Source organism: Rhinolophus hipposideros (genome assembly GCF_964194185.1).
Source record: "Rhinolophus hipposideros genome assembly, chromosome: 5".
In the NCBI taxonomy this organism is placed as follows: domain Eukaryota; kingdom Metazoa; phylum Chordata; class Mammalia; order Chiroptera; family Rhinolophidae; genus Rhinolophus; species Rhinolophus hipposideros.
The window spans coordinates 40548625-40565831 of record NC_138051.1 but is presented as its reverse complement, the minus strand read 5'-3'; the positions used below and the strand labels follow the sequence as shown (position 1 = coordinate 40565831).

The 17207-nt window shown below is 42.5% G+C and overlaps 1 protein-coding gene across 3 annotated transcripts in view; it reads left to right on the top strand.

Annotated features, from left to right (window-relative positions):
• The first annotated feature begins 5051 nt into the window (after nucleotides 1-5051).
• Nucleotides 5052-17207, top strand: part of FRMD5 (FERM domain containing 5) — a 279150-nt gene continuing 266994 nt past the window's right edge. Inside the window, exon 1 of one of the 3 annotated variants that reach the window (XM_081049366.1) lies at nucleotides 5052-5390. In XM_081049366.1, the coding sequence (XP_080905492.1) occupies nucleotides 5289-5390 (102 nt within the window). In that variant the 5' untranslated portion in view covers nucleotides 5052-5288. The remainder of the gene's footprint in view (nucleotides 5391-17207) is intronic. The other 2 variants (XM_081049363.1, XM_081049368.1) reach the window with 2 other exon arrangements.

The window sequence follows — 17207 nt, the reverse complement described above, 5'->3', positions numbered from 1 at the left end:
GAAGCTGCAGTTTAAAGAATACAGGAAAGCAAGGATAGGCATGATCCTCACTGTTTATCAGAGAAGTAATTATGCAAAGGGACTGGACTGGCTTTGGTGAGGGTCTACCTGGATCTGTACCTAAAGACTGAATAACTCAATCTCTGTGAGAAATATACTGATGTCCTAAGGGGTAGCCCAGTTGGGTCAGAGGGCAAGATCACACCCATGGGGATGGAGGGTGGGGTTTCCTTTAAAGGAGTAGATATTCCCATGATCGGCCTTCCTAGAAAGAGGCAGCACGTGGGACAGAAAATGGGATGTTGAAAGTGGACCTTATACTGGTTGAGGAGAGTTGTTTTCTTCTCAGCTTCACAGTGGTTGGGCTGTGAAGCCCAAGACATGGTCAGGGAAACTCTTGATGGAGAGGAGAACTATCTTCAGCCATATGGACCCAGGCTGGAAGTCGACAGTAAGGCAGGCCTGTATCTAGTCCATAAGGGCTTTGAGAGCCATGTCATACCTGCAGGTTACTCGGCATTATTTTTCCTTTCTAATATTGTTATACAAAACAGTGGTCTTAGCTGTGCTGTGAGGAGACCTTGAGGAGAATGGCTTTTGTTTGTAATCTGGTGAAGAGAGGGCAGAGCCCCTTCCTGCCAAATCCCAAAGCAATGCTGAATGCTTGCTTTGAGCTGGAGACAGCTCAATGTCCCAAAACATCAGGGTATGGGACATCTGAAGCAGAGGCAGTAATAGTTATTTCAGGCATATGTGGGTGACAGTACCTCCCCTGGGGACTCCACGGTAGTAGAGACAAGAGGGAAACTCTAGAGAGGACTGACATCTTGATAAATTGGAAGGTGGGACTCAGAGCCATTGTAGTTGGGAGTTTCATTTTAAATATGGCCTCTTTTATACTAAAAAACTCATTAAAGCTATGACAATCTGATTCTCAAGGGTACATGAGGGCTTTTATCGAACAAACTCTTTCTATCCTGGGCCCCCTGCTCCACAGAGAAACAAAGGTAAACAAAGTATTCCTCAGTTTGATTTTATATGAGCCTTTTCTTTTTAGAAGCCTGAAGGCTTCTGCTCTTGAGCCTTATAGAGGCATACAGCTAACCAAAAACTGATTGATTCTTGCTTTTCTTCTATTATTTGTCCATCCTCTGTTTTCTTAACAAAATGTTCTGTATCAGAGAGTAAGGGAGATTTGGAAGCTTTTTATGGATATGAGTAAGCATAGATGAATATCTAACTGGTCTTTCAATGAGGTGAGCACCTAAAACATGATTTTCTTAGGCTAAGCATTCGTATACAGAAGCTACAATTTCATTCCTGTTCATTTCATCTATAGTCGTACTTTGAAAAATAGATTGCATTCAGTTCCTTAGAGCTTCTCTGGATTCATGGTGCTTTGCGTTTTTATTCTAACAGCTGCTTATTTACATAACCTGTTAGAGACACGTCCCTACCATCACATTTCAGGCCTTCTTCTAGCTTCTGAGATATTTTTTTCTTGCTCTTGTAGATTCTGAAACGAATCACAACTTTTCTTTCAACAAAAGTTCTGCCTGTCTGACGTCTTCCATTATCTTCTTTCATCTACAAAACAAAGTTGAGCATTACAGAATATCACTTCAGCATATTAATAATTTCACTTGTCTTCAAGACCTTCCTGAAATTAATTATAAATTCCATTTACATGACTTAACAGACCTTTATTGAATACCTATTATGTTGCAGCCACCAGGCTACCTGCTGGAGCTACAGAGTAGCTCAGCTGACACCTGGTTTTATGGCTAGACTACTTGACTCACTGGTTCTAGTTTCTTAACTAACTCCTCCAGGATTGCATTGACAAGAGGAACCTCCTCTTACAGCTATTGAATGCCATAGGGAGAATGCAGCTTATAAGGAGAGCAATCCAGGTTACTTAGGTGATAACTGAAAGTGGGGGTTGGTTCTAAGCACATAAATTGGAAGAAATACTGAAATCCAAAGACACTAGCGAAGAAGCATGCTTTAAAGGTCGGATGTTTTTCTAGGTTAATATAGGGTTTCATTTCATTTCTTTTTTAAAAAAAACTGATTTATTTTAAGTGTGTTTTTGCAGGACCCATCAGCTCCAAGTCAAGTAGTTGTTTCAATCTAGTTGTGGAGAGCACAGCTCACGGTGGTCCACGTGGGGATCTAACCACAACATTGTTGTTAAGAACACCTGTGTTCTAACCAATTAAGCTAATGGGCTGCCCCCAGGCTTTCATTTTTATGTGCGGTAAATAAGTAAGTACAGAGTAAATTATGAAAATAATAGGAAATTATGCAGATTTCATTATTTTTCAGTTAATATGCTTATTACAGCATTACTGTTCTGTGTTGATAAAGATTTTTTTATAACATTTCCTTCCATCAAATTTCGTAAAAAACATGAGGTTTTTAGACGTGGGGGCACAGAGGACAGGTGTCGTGCAGGGTCTCTGGTCCCACTCCCCGCCAAAGAACGCAGGACACGGTAAGGCCAAAAAGGAACACCCATGGAGCCATAAGTAGGGGAGTCAAACCAATATATTCTCGCTGGCGGCTGGGCTGGAGACACAGGAAGCAGGATCTATATAATCTGCCTAACAGCAGTCCGCGCTTGCCAGCCACCATCTTCTTGCTAGCCCTCATTCCTTTCCCGCTAGCGTAGCCACAGCAGTTATATTAGTGGCCAATGGCCTACGGGTTACAGCTGACGGCCAACTAGCCACAGCTGCTGGCCATCTGATCACAGTTGATGGCCATTTACTACCCGAGCCAGCACCTTTCTATGTGAGGCCGAGAGCCTGGAAACTGTTTTTTGGGGTTTTGTCCCCACACTCCACCCCTACAGGGTCTCGCCTCACAATCTATGCGACAAGTGTCTTCCGCGAGGGTCCCTGTGCGAGGAGCCTGGAGGTGAATGCACTATCCTGAACACAGCCAGGCTCTCTGGGCACAGCCAGGGTTTCTCAGGGCACCACCAGTACTTCTGGGCACAGCCAGACTTCCTGGGCTTCTTAAGGTACCACCAGTCTCCCCGGGCACAGCCAGGGTTTCTCAGGGCACCACCCCAGTACTTCTGGACACAGCCAGACTTCCTGGGCTTCTTAGGGTACCACCTGTCTCCCCGGGCACAGCCAGAGTTTCTCAGGGCACTGCCACTCTCTCTGGACACAGCCAGACTTCCTGGACACAGCCAGGGCCTCTCAGGGCACTGCCACTCTCTCTGGACACAGCCAGACTTCCTGGACACAGCCAGGGCTCTCAGGGCACTGCCACTCTCTGGACACAGCCAGACTTCCTGGACACAGCCAGGGCCTCAGGGCACTGCCACTCTCTCTCTGGGCCTCTCGGGGTACTGTGCTGGAACAACAGCGGCTCACATCAAGGTGCTTACATATTTTCAATGGCGGCCAGTCAAGACACAAAAGCAAACATTCTCGCCAGTCCCACTACATGGTGGTATGTTCCCAAACAGTCAAGCGTCCAATAAATTAGGGATGGAAGGCAATTCCCCATAGTCCATAGTCATCTGCCAGGGCTGTCCTGGGGGTGAGGGATGACCTTGACCTCACCCTCATCTCCCATGGAGGACTCAGCAAGCATTTCCTCCTGGGACTAAAAGTCCTGCATCCGGGCTGCCTCAGCAAGCAGTTCCCAGCCCACAGGGCGGCAACAACCTTCGCTTTCTCCGCTTTCTCCGGCCTCTGCTGGTTGGGGAACCATCCTCATCTTTCCACCCCTCCACGGGAATCGAGCTCTCCGGCAGCTGCTCCTCCTGGTCTTCCTCAGACTGAGCTTTCATACGCACAAACTGCTCCACTGCCCTTCGGAAAGCTTTGGCCAGCACCGTATCCTGCCGACTACGCCATGTGTCACGCAGGGAACCCTGCTCGCTGCGCCATTTGTCGTGCAGGGTCTCTGGTCCCACTCCCCGCCAAAGAACGCAGGACACGGTAAGGCCAAAAAGGAACACCCATGGAGCCATAAGTAGGGGAGTCAAACCAATATATTCTCGCTGGCGGCTGGGCTGGAGACACAGGAAGCAGGATCTATATAATCTGCCTAACAGCAGTCCGCGCTTGCCAGCCACCATCTTCTTGCTAGCCCTCATTCCTTTCCCGCTAGCGTAGCCACAGCAGTTATATTAGTGGCCAATGGCCTACGGGTTACAGCTGACGGCCAACTAGCCACAGCTGCTGGCCATCTGATCACAGTTGATGGCCATTTACTACCCGAGCCAGCACCTTTCTATGTGAGGCCGAGAGCCTGGAAACTGTTTTTTGGGGTTTTGTCCCCACAACAGGAGACAATTTTTTTCTTTGTGTTTTGTTGATGAAGTCTGAAGACATAATTCCAGTTCTGAAGGTGCAAGGAAATGATCCATAGCTTCCTCTGCTCCATACCGGCTGAAGAAGCATGCCTCAGTCTCTTCCTTTTGTCTTCTGAAAATAAAAGGAGGCAAAGGGTGTTGGAGTGGAGGATTTTCTAGGGGTTAAACACGGGTGCTTAAGAACCTCTGCGAATCCTGCAGCTTTTTCTTAAGTAGCTCCTGTAAAACAGATGTTCTCCAAAATAAGAGGGCTAGCGCAGAGAGGCTGTCGGGCCCGACCTGGGGTAGAGCGCAGGTGGGGGCAACCGCCTAGACCAGAGCCTGCATTCTGCAGGTGCAGGGATTGTGATCTCGCACCGCCCCGGCTCCTGAGAGGGCGGGAACCGCGGCGTTGCAGAGTGTAGAATTTAGTCTCTAAAACAGAGCCCTAATATATTACAAACAGCAGGCGCCAATCCAGCCGGGTGTTTACACCTGGCTCGGGGGACGGGAAATAGCATTTGTAGGAACCGCAGGGAGCAGAAGAGCCCCTCATTTGGGATGCCAGAGGGCTGGTCCGATTTGGCTCGGTCTGATTGCTTTCCCGTGATTGCTTTTTCAACTTGTCGGTCATCCCAGTGCGCTATTTCGATTGGCTGTACCGTCTGTCACTCGGTTCCGCCGCGCTGACCCCCATTGGGCCCCCTCCGGCCGAGGCTCCGCCCCACGAGCTGGGCACCGGCGTTGGGGCATTGAAGAGAGAGAGCGCGGCGCTTGCTCCGGGTTGGGGGAGGCGGTGACGGGGAAGGAGGAGGAGAAGGAGGAGCGGGGCCAGCAGGAGTCAGCGGCGGCGACCGGGCTGGGGTGATGGTGCAGGTGCCCAGGGTCGGCGCGGAGCTGCCGGGTTGAAGGGCGCCTGGTCCAGGGTCCGCAGAGCCGCCGCGTCTCCCGGGGGCGGGCGGGCGGGAAGATGCTGAGCAGGTTGATGAGCGGCAGCAGCAGGAGCCTGGAGCGCGAGTACAGCTGCACTGTGCGGCTGCTGGACGACAGCGAGTACACCTGCACCATCCAGGTCAGTGCCGCGCCAACCCGCCCGCGGGACCCCCTTGTCCCCCTAGTCTGGCCAACTTGGTCCGCGGCCGCCGCCCGGGGGTCGCCCCACACCCCAGTGCTTTGTCCGCCGCTGGCTGCGGAGGACGGCCCGGGTGCAGGGCGCCTTCGCCAGAGACCCTGTCCGGGGCCGGGCGCAGGGCGCTTGGCGCCGCTGCGGGGTGAGTTCGTGTGTCCCGGAGCCCCAACTCGTTCCCTGCTCTCTCCAAGGTGAGGGCGCTCCATCCTGGCTCCTGGAGTCCGCCCGGGTGGGTGGTACCTTCGGCGAGCGTCCGGGGAGAGGTGGGCAGGGCTGCAAGCTCTTTCCCCGGCCGCCCCGTCGCGGGGCGCAGGCTTTGGCTGCTCGGCCCGGCAAGGTCCGCTAGCAGGCTTTTCTTGTCTCTTTGGTTGGGATGATAATGGTGTATGTCATAATCCCCCGCACCCCCCAGCATTTGTGAGTCAGAGCTCTCCGAAGGTAGAACTGAACGCGCAGCCCATGAAGAGTGGCCTATTGAAGGGAGCCCAGCCAGCCCTCCGGGCTTTACAAATTTAGGCCCCCCTCCCTCTGTTCGCTCCCCAAATCTTATTCTATTTGGGCAATTCGGGGGGGGGGAGGGGGCGTGAGGTGAAGATTTAGCAACAAGTCCCAGCGATTTGAGGGTTGACAGTGGCGAGAAACAATCTGTGACTTAAAAAAAACGCCAACAATACGATAATGCTGCACAGCGTTTCTGGTATTTTTGAAGGGATTTTTACAAACCTCTGGCTTATGTCCCTTCACTACTGCTGTGTGGCACGTCAGTAGTAGTCTTTCCCAGGAATGCAGTCCCAACCCTCTTTCCTCCTTTATAAAGTCAGAGATAGAAAACATTGATAGTGCTCCGGTGTTTAGTTCAGCTGCGGGAAGGATCCTGCGCTCAATGCCAGAAACTGTTCTTTCTGGAGAAGCAAATTGAGTTGGACCCGGAGGGGTCTCACCTGATCCCTATTAGCACCAAGAAACCAGAGAGGGCTTCTCGCCTCAGATGTGGCAGACAAAAACTGTCGGCCTGGGTCGTACTCTCTTTGTCTCCCTGCCTCCCCCCAACCCTCTATTTGTTTTTTGCTGACAGTGCTCAATAGCGGAAAATAGCGATGTGTGAGAAAGACGCTGGGTATTGTATGGGAGCAGCTGCTCTCTGCTGACTCGGTGCTCAGTTCAATCTTCTCTCCACTTTCCCTTTTCTACCATCCCCCCCGCCCCCACCCAAACCAGCTCTGGACATAAGTGCTGACTGCTGCCAAAGATCCATGAGGGTAGAGAAAGAGAACAAAAATCTCTTTTTAACGCCGTTTAAATACAGATTAAGCAGTCGTAAAGATGCTAGCCATCAAGTGAAAGGATTTTTGTAGTTGAATATGATAGAGATGTTATGTATTATTTCCTTACTGAAAAAGTGGCATACTACTTTTTGTTTCTTTTGTACCTTTATGTGTCATATACAGGGGTTTTTTTTTTTGTTTTTTTAGTGGTGGAGGAGAAAACTGAGTTGACATTTTCATTCGAATACATTGTCTAGAGCTTTTAAAGTATTAATATTTATCCCTTTGTTTTAAAACTTAAAGCATTTACACAATTGAGATTTAGACTTCATGAGATGTAAAATACTTTTGGAGTATACATATGGTGACATAAAATTTCCAGGGTGGGTCATTAACTTTTGCCAAGATGTAGAGTACAAATGAAACAATTCACATCACCACTCCACCAGTGATAACCTTGTGGTTTTAAGGTATCACAATAAGGTAACTGGTTATTTTGTCCACTTAGTGGAACCTTTAAGTTTGGTTGATTGCTGTTATAGTTATGGGTAGGTTTTATTATTACCATGACAAAATATTTTTTAAGTTAAGCAGGACTTCCTGGATTTAAGCTTGCTGTATTCTACTATTGTTGTGTTTTTCCCCTGATGGTCTTTTTTTACATTATTACAATTTAATGTTGTAAGAATTTAGAAAAATTAAAAATAAAGTTAAACAATTTAGCTTGGTAACATGACCATACTGTAGTAAGTGTCTACTGTCTAGACATGTTAATGATTGTGCATTGGGATTCTAGCATGAAATCTAAACACTAGAATTCTAAAGTATATGGAATATTGTCATTTTGGGACACCACTATTGTGAATTACTTTTGTTTTCACCCATGTGAGGAAATGTAAGAAAAGACAGTATCTTGTGTGAAATCAGTATTTTGTGCATATGGCTTGTTTGAGCATTGGAGATTGAGTTTTTCTTACCAACTTTTCTCCTTATACATTTCTGTCTGTGTGTGCGCGCACATGCTTATTTGTCAGCTACTGGGCACGGGGTCTTTAAATCAATATTGAAAGAAACTGTGAGCTACTCATTAGGTTAAAAGCGACATTTCCAACATCTTAGGAATTGCAGTACTGTATATTTTTTTAAAATTTTGGTAATAATTTGAACTTTGTCTTTAAAGTATCGTATGCCATGTTTTTGTTTAAATAATGTATCTATTTGAGAAAGATTTCAGTGCTTCTTGAGTTAATTAGGGACCACTTAGGGTATTACAGAATCAGAAATGTATCACTGGGTTAGAGTCCTAATAGCCACATTTGGTAAATTTCAGTTGTAGGAAATTCTGTCAAAGAATTGGCCTAGCCTTTCATATTGGCATCAGTTACACTGATCTGGCATTTAGGATGTGATGATTAAGGTGATGAAAATGCCTTATGCCCTCTCAGTGAAGGTTGCCACAGTTACCAGACTATTCTTTTATTCTTTCTGATATGCAAATTTATTTGTAGACCTCGAGAAATGAAAGTACATATACATAGGAGGGTTGTAGTATAATTGCTCCCCTGTGAAGAACATTGTTAACAGCTCCCTGCCAGTTTTGAAGGTCATTGTCTCATAAATGCAGATCTGGTCCATATTTTTCACACATCTGTTTCATTTATGCATATCTATGTTTACTTATGACATTTACTACCTTTGTTATTTTATTTGGGAGAAAATAGGAAAAATGAAAAGGCTACTGAATATCTTTGAATTCAGTATGTCAAATGGAGTCATGTAAATACTTAAGCATATGATATCCTAAGGAATAGATTTTTAACTATCTTTTGAGTTATAATAGTTTATAAAATATTAAGAATATATATTGCAGAAATGCCAGTAGAAATATGTATTGAAAAATATGTATTTTCAAGTCAGAAATATTAATTACTTTTGTGATCACTGAAAAGTAGAGCTACCCTAGAAATGAATTTGATTTTACTGGGAACATATTAAAATAACATCTGATTAAACAGCTAGGTTAAATTAGCTTTTGCAGTTACATAGGGTATCATAAGCTGTATGTGCACTGAGGCAGTTCTATAGTAGAACTAAGGTTTGGATTTGATTGTGGCTCAGCCACTGGACAACTGTGGGACCTAGGATAAGGGAGGGAATATTAGGGGAGAGAACGTGTATTCCGCATGTACTTGCTGGCACTCTACCTGTGTTACATTATCTCATTTACCTCACAACAGCATTATACGCATTGTACCATGGAATTGTGGATTGGTGGGAGAGCTGATGTTTGTTGAATGGCTAACTATGAACTAGGCTTTCTGCTAGGTGCTTTGCCTATGCCTTACATCAACTATTTGAGAGTTAGATGGTAGTATTATCCTCATTTTACAAGTGCAAGGCCCAGATGAAGGGACTTGCTCCAGGCTAGCAGGTGGCTGTGTTATATTTAAACCCTGGTTCTTTGGTCTCTAAGTCCCGTCTTTGTTCCCTCTATCCATTCTGGCTCCCTGAGTCACTTTACCTGTCTTACCTTAATTTCCTCATCTATAAAATGGGAATATGAATACTTATTTCATAGTAAAGAGAAAATTATTTGGAAATATCCTTACAAATAACAAGGAACATTTAAACAGAGTAATATAAGTGCCTTATTCTATGCAAAAGTGGAATTGAGAAATGTTTTACTTAACCTGTAAGTTTCTTTAAAATGATTTCTGATAAATCTCAGTGAAATTGTAAAATCCAAGCCTGGGATGACTGGATTCTTCATTGGAACTATTCTTTAAAGTTCAAGAGTTCAGGTTTGCTTTCCTTCTATCCTTCTATCCTAAAATCTTTGACTTTAGAGGGACATTTATGGCCTGGACTATGATTTGTCTTTTCTAAGAACTACCTCTTCATATTTGCTAAGTGGAATCCTTGGTTTTATTAATTCAAAAGAGATGTTGTTAGAGAATTAGGATAATTTTATTCACAGAGAAAAACATAAAACTGTTGTATTTTCATGAATACTGTGTTTTTAAAAAAACTTTATTTTAAAAAGTAATTATGCTCTCTCAGGATCTGTTACAGTAACAAGTCAATTAGGCTAATTCTTGAAACTAAGATAGTTCCAAAATTAGCCTAGAATCCTAACAGCATTTGTATTGTTTCTTAATGTGTCTAATAAAACATTTATTATATAAAATGAATGCAAATCAGCCTTTTTAGTACAGAAGGTAAATTCTAGATGTATATTTTTATTCTCATTCTTTTTCTGTTTGAAAAAGCCGTTTAAGGAAGTGTCAGCGGCATCCAAGAGAAACCTATAAAGCAGGCACCACAGTAGATTTCACTCAAGGGTATTTGTATGAATTTGCATTCTATTAAACGGTTGGCATGAATATGCTAGATGTGGCAATTCAACATAGTGTAAAATAAAAGGCACTTGGTTTTTGAGTCTTCTGTTTGTTACATGGTCCAGAGACTTGTTTATCATGTCTGTGCTATCATTAATATCACACTTTAAAAAAAATGTTTGCTAAAATAAAATCAGACAACTTAAAGACGAGAAGTAGTCATTTTTGTTACACGTTTATAGTGGTTTATGTATAGGTATTACAATGTGTAACCCCCAAATAAGAAGAAGCAAGGTATTAATTTCAGAAGCAATTTACCAATGATATAGTAATTACTATATTAAAATATTTTGGATTATTTTAAGAACTTTATTTTCTGGTAGATTATACTTTAGAATTTATAGAAGAGTAAGAGAAAGCTATAAATCTTAAGCCCTAAGAATTATAGTACCTAGTTCAGTGCTTTACATAGTTATATAGTTCAATAAATAGGTGTTCTGATTTGTTTGTGCTGCCTGATTGCTGTTAACTTCAACACTAAAATTTCTTATGCCTGAAAACAAACATTTTCTAACAACCGTATAGTGCTTTTATAGTTCAAACCCACCCATTTCCAAACCATTTGCTTTGCAACCCCTCTCCCTGGTGAGAAATACAGTATGTAAATGTGCTATTTTATGGAGCCTTTACAGCCTCTGATAACTTGCTGATATCATTAAAAATAATAAGGGATATTTAAACAGTAATATACTATACTTACATCGTGCCTTATTCTATGTAAATCAAAAATGGAACTGAGAAATGTTTTACTTAAGCTGTAGGTTCTCTTAAAATGATTTCTGAGAAATCTCAATGAAATTGTAAAATCCAAGGCTGAATGACTGGATTCTTCATTGGAACTATTCTTTAAATTTCAAGAGGTCAGGTCTGCTTTCCTTCTACCTTGCTTTGCTGTCCTACCAAGTCTTTGGCTTTAGAGGGGCATTTATTTTCCGGACTGTGATTTATCTTTTCTAACAACAGTTATCCTTTGTTGAATTAGTAGAGCTCCAGTCTATAGCTCCTATGATATTTTGGTTTGTCTCTTAGGATTTCAAGCCTTTCAGGTGCTTCTTTTCCCCTCATCGTTGCAGGTTTAGAAGGCTTAGGTCAAATGAATATTGTGCAGTACAGTGCTTTGTAGAGCATTAGAGGTCTGGCAGAATTAAGACATTACACCTAAAACGATCTCCCCACAGCCTTATTTTCTAACCTTTTGCCCCAACAGGAAGTGAGCCATACTTCCCAACCTGTTTCTAGTTATGTCTATTTTAAGCTGACTTCATCTTCTCTCCCATAGCCTCATTTGTAACATTCTGTTTGACTCTGCAGACCCTGTTTCTTTAGTCTCTTGGGGGGGTCACTTTTCCTCAGTTGTGCCTCACCAGAGCCTGTACAACAAATGTGACTATCGTGCAGGATTGGCAGCAACCTTACAGCTTCTCTATCTAATATACATGGTGCTCAAGAAGGAGGGTGCTGCTCTCCTGGAGGCCAGGTGGCAGTTCTTGCCCCTCTGTTTCCTAGCCTTTGACCCTTGGGGCTCAGGCCAGCCACCTTAATGGTTTTCTCATGCTGCTGAGAATTTGAAGAGTACTAAAACACCTCCAGCCCTGTCTTGCAGAATGAATGTTGTTTCCCCTAAGCTAGCAAAACACCTTGTCATGTGTCCATCCTAGTTGAGTCTTCCATTCCTTTAATATTCTAGACCCTGGTCACGAATACAACTTTATGAACTTTTACAAACATTTTAAATATAGATAGAACCAAAGATAGATTAGGGAGAGGAGTTTCTCTGGGAGGCCAACCCCTAGATTTAAATTATGGACCTCCTGTATTCTGGTTTCTCTTCAGATCGTACGAATCTTTCACCTTTTTAAATTATGGACCTCTTACCTCCCGAGGTCCCCACATATATTGTCAATATTTTGAATAAGATAGGGACCTTGCATTGGTCTTTCACTTGTAATTGCTGTACTATTTCTAAGGATGGTGTTTTAGTTTTGTGGTCTTTCCAATTTAATTGTATCACATCCTAGATTTGGAAGGCAGGAACTTGTAAACACTCTTAGGTTCAAATTCTCCAGGCTTTTGCTTGCTAACGTCAAACTAAACACAACTTGTGTGAATCAAGCCCTCTAAGGAGATCCTTCTGTGCCATGCTCATACAGGCAAAATAATTAGGCCACATGCTTGGCAACCACTGAGTTTGTGTACAATAGCTCCATTCACTTGTCTACAGAAAACACCCCTTTGATAGTGATTATAGCCTTCATTCCCCTCCTCTACTTCTGACTCCCAGCATAACGATGACCTCATCTGCTGGTCCATATTTAGAGACACTCTAGACTACTCCAGAAATGCTTTAGGATGCATTCCTATATGTTAAGGATCATTTCAAAACCTCAGACAACCACTGTCCACCAAGAGAAACCATTCAAGATGAGGACCAAACCTAGCTATTATGCCTGATTAGAGTCATCTTACTGTGTCATAACTCTCTTTTCCTTTTGTAGAAACTGTGAACCTTGTTAAAAGCAAGGAGAATAGCGTAGGAAATGGGTTAAAGCAGTGGTTCTCAAAGTATGGTTCAGTTTCACCTGGGTACTTGTTAGAAATTCAAATTCTTGGCCACACTGCAGACTTAGGGAATCAAACTTGGAGGATGGAGCTGAGCAATCTGTTTTAACAAGTCTGTCAGGTGAGTCTTATGCGTGCTAAGGTTTGAGAATCACTACTACTGGGTTATACAGATATTTAGTAGATAAAATTGATGAGCCTTGTTGATTGACTGGATATAAAAGGTGAGGGAGAAGGAGAAGCCAAGAATCAATCTCACATTTCTAACTTGATTTTCTTCATAATAGCCATAACTGAATCTCTACACTTGTAAGGTAAAAGTTAGGTTATTTGCAGATATGCATACCTATCTTCAAATGGACAGAGTTCTACAGATTCTACAGTGGGTCATAATTCCAATCCGGTGCTCTTGTATTTATTGGTTAGTTTTATTTTTGTCTTCCTTGACCTAAAAAAACAATATGATTATTTTATATTTGTGAATTGTTTTTCAAGGAAATCTTCACAACTTAAAGCACTGGAAGAGTAAAGACCCACATTGGCTCAGGGATTGCAAACACGTAGATAGCAAACTACAAAACAACCTAGAATTAGGGCTAAAACAAGGAGATATGCTGTGGTGATACAAATGTGGGGGACTCAAAATTAAATAATTCTCAAAGGAGGTGAGATTTGAACTAGGTCACGAGAGAGCCAAAGCAGAAAGTGGGCTGTGGGGGATGGATAAAGGGCATTCCAGGCTGAGGTAATAGCAGGCTACTTTTAGGTAGAAAAACTAAAAATATAAAACCAAATATATTTAGTCTTTATTATTGTTTATCTGACTTACTCTGGTACAGTTGAGTCAAACTACAGAAATCTACTTGCCCAGGAAAAATGACTGTCAGCAAATTTCAATCATTCTCATGTTCAGAGGAGTAAGTCTAAACTAATACTAAGAGCATAAAGCGGACGTTTAATTAACTCTAATTCTAAAACTGTGTAACACACATTAAGATTCTTTACAAAGCACCATATAAAGAACAGGTAGATTCAGACATCAATCTTAATTCTGTGACTGCAGCAACTACATGTGAATTTTATCTCCAGGAGACCTCATCTCTGGCATCAGTTTACTTATCTGACCAAAAACAGAGGGTATCAATTTCTAACGTTTAGCTGATGTTTGAAAATCCTTTGACTGATACAGTGCCAACTAAACTGTGCATTAACAGTTAAGAAATGTGACCTGTGGAGCCCTAAAAGGCACAGTTCAGCATCTCTGTTCCCAAACCTAAGTGGCCACCAAAAATAGCTTTTCTAGAGGACGGAGGAGTGCTTCTTTGGATTCCCCAGTGAGCCCATGCCTGCCAGCTCCCAAGTTCCCAGCCCTACACAGGGTGCACTTTTAGCCCTCAACACAATGCCAGACTAGAGCTTTGGGGATGGGAGCCTCCAAGAAAGCACTGTTTGGCATTTGGGCAATCAATGTTTGGCAGAATTCCAATGCTAATAGGTTATTTTGCTCTGGAAAAGGAGAAAAAGAAGGGGTAGTCTAAAGACTGATGAATAGGGGAATGACTGACAATTCAGGCTCTCTACTTTGTTGGAGAGATTAAGGAGGCTTGCTGTGAAGTGGTATTATGGGAGCCAGATAAATTAGCAAAGACTCATAGGCCCAAGACCTGAAAGAAATAGTGGTACATCAAAACAGCATGCCCCAGGGCACACTCAAATGTCTGGCCACTTTCACTGAACTTGTAGTAGGAAAAAAGCCAAATCATTGTGAACCCTCATAGCCTGGTACTCCACATAGGCATTCTGTAGTTAGGAAAATTATCCTTTGCCTCCAGGCAGGTGCAGAGCCTTCTTTCTCTGTAGTCTAATTTAACTCAAAGGCCTCTAGTCTGGGCCCTAGACTTATTTTGAGGACACCTAAGTGGAAGAGTTGGCTTTAGGAGTCCTACAGTATTCTAAAAACTCGAGGCAAGAGGTGCCACTAAGGTTCTTATTTTCTCAGACATGAGCCAAGCAGATAATATTGATCACAACACAGGGAAACAGAATTAATCACTTTACCTAAAGATCTCAAGTATTTCAAGGGGCAATCAAGGCTGGAGAAGACATCCAGCCTGCCCTCTTTCAGATTTTCATCTCTGGAAAAATCTAAAACCCCCCACCCCACCCCCAGTTACTATGGAATTGGAAGTTTGTGGGTCAGAGGACTCCATGGATAGGCAGTGATGTTTGGGATGTTGTTACAAGTCATATTGAGCCTGCAGTTTCACACACTCATCAGTACAGTAGAATATCCCATCAGCATTTTTGGGAACCACTCCAAGAAATTTGGCTGAGAGAGAAAAATCTGATGAAAACATAAGGTAGTTCTAGTACTACAATGCAACTTCTTTAATCTGTGCCCAGTGTTAGATTCCAATACACGTGAAATAGGTTTTAAAAATGTGAATGGGGATTTCCTTCATGCAGCTGCAGGACAAGATCCTTAACCAATTGTTGCAATGTCAGATTTCATAAGCAGCTCAGCTGATAGAAAAATCACACTCTCATTGCTTATTTTTAAATACACCTAGGATAATTTAGATAGGCTTATTTAAATGAATAGCCACAGTACAGAAAAAACATCTAAGAATTATTTTCTAATCTTTATGGTAAAGGAAAACACACATTACCCATATTCCAATTTTTAATATTGGATACACTGCACATCTGATTATTTTTGAGAGACCGATATTATATTGTCTTGCTGCAAATTAGATTTTTTAGTGGGTCATTATAAAATATTATGGCCTATTCCTACTAATAATATCTCTCACATAAAATACCTCTTGTTTCTGGTTGAAAGAAAATGACAGAAGTGGAAAAACTTTCTCTTCTTTTCCTGAATTCCACAGTTTGGTTTCTTACCATTTTTTCTGAAACAGTAGCTCTTCTATTCATATTATCACATTTGTTTTATGCTAATTTACGCTTTGGGTTGCTCCTTTAATGTAATCTCATATCAGTTTCTAACAGCCATAGCACTAAGTTATACCTCTGTTTATGGTCAAATTCTTTGTGTGATTGTCACACCTTATTTTGGTGGTGGTGGTGGGAGGTGTTAAAAAAGATTCAGTCATACTGTATGTAAATATTCACTAGAGCATAATGTGATATGTGTCCTTTAAATTCATAACTTAACACAAGAATGTTGTATATTTTAATGAATTGGAGCTTGAGACAGTACAAATACCTGGATTGCATAAAGTGACAACTTGGGGCTGGACTGAGTGTTCTATGTTTAGAATTTTCTGTGTACTTTTTTGCAATTATTTCTTAATGGATAAATAGACCTAATGAGACTTTATGTCTACCAAGACTTTAGGTCTGGTACCCAGGGATTGGGTGGACATGGTGGGGCCTCTTGCCCATGGCCACCAAAGTCTTTACTTTGGACAGTTGAAGTTTAGTGAAACTGGAGAGAGACTGAAAATAATTGAAGGGATCAACAAAAGATCAAAATCAGAGAAACAGTGATGATGGAGCAAGATGACCCATAAGCAGAAATACTTGGTCAGAATCTGGAGAAACAGATTGGGGATAAGGAAAGGATTTTGGAGATCTATTTTTTGTTGTGGCAAATGTGTGTGATAGTAGAGGCTTAACAATTTAAAGGAGCTCTCGGGCTTGGTCCTCATGTGGGAGTGATATTTAAAATATTCAACAATCAATGAGTCACAGTAATATCTCACTGACCAAGACTGCTAGAGCACACTGGAGCTGGTTCTAGGGCCTTCTGCTGGGCCGGATACTACTAGTGCTGAATCATGGGAGGTGGGGTTGGGGTAGTCCCAAGGAAGAGAGGAAAAACCTCTCAGGGCAGTGGCTATTTGCCGACTGGTAGAGAAATATTTCAATATTTTAATGACCAGCAGGATCCTACTGGAGCATGACAAGCTGAATCCACTCCTCATTCTGTCAGGCTTCTTCTTGCAGGTGGGATGAGATGGGAACTTCCAAGAAGCCACAAGGGCTCAGGTGTTTTTAAGGTATCACGTTTCCCTGAAAATAAGACCTAGCCAGACCATCAGCTCTAATGCATCTTTTAGAGCAAAAATTAATGTAAGACCCAGTCTTATATCGTATAAGATCCAGTCTTATATTGTATAAGACTCAGTCTTATACAATATTACATAAGACCCGGTATAATATTATATTATACCTGGTCTTTTATTAAAATAAGAACAGGTCTTATATTAATTTTTGCTCCAAAAGACGCATTAGAGCTGATGGTCAGACTAGGTCTTATTTTCGGGGAGACACGGTATGATAGGAATCTCAGTGAATTCAGTCTTCTTCCTACTGTAGTCTCAGTGGTGACAGACATCAGAGCCTCCTACATTGCCTTCCCTGGCTCTCCATTTGTGTTTGCCAGATGTGAGGTCCAAATGGCCTAGGTTTTCCCCTCATGTGGAGGAGCAGTGGGCCCATCCTACCTTTCCATGCTTCCAAAATGCAACTCTGAACATTTCTCTTTTTAAAATCCTTTAAGCTTTTCCTCT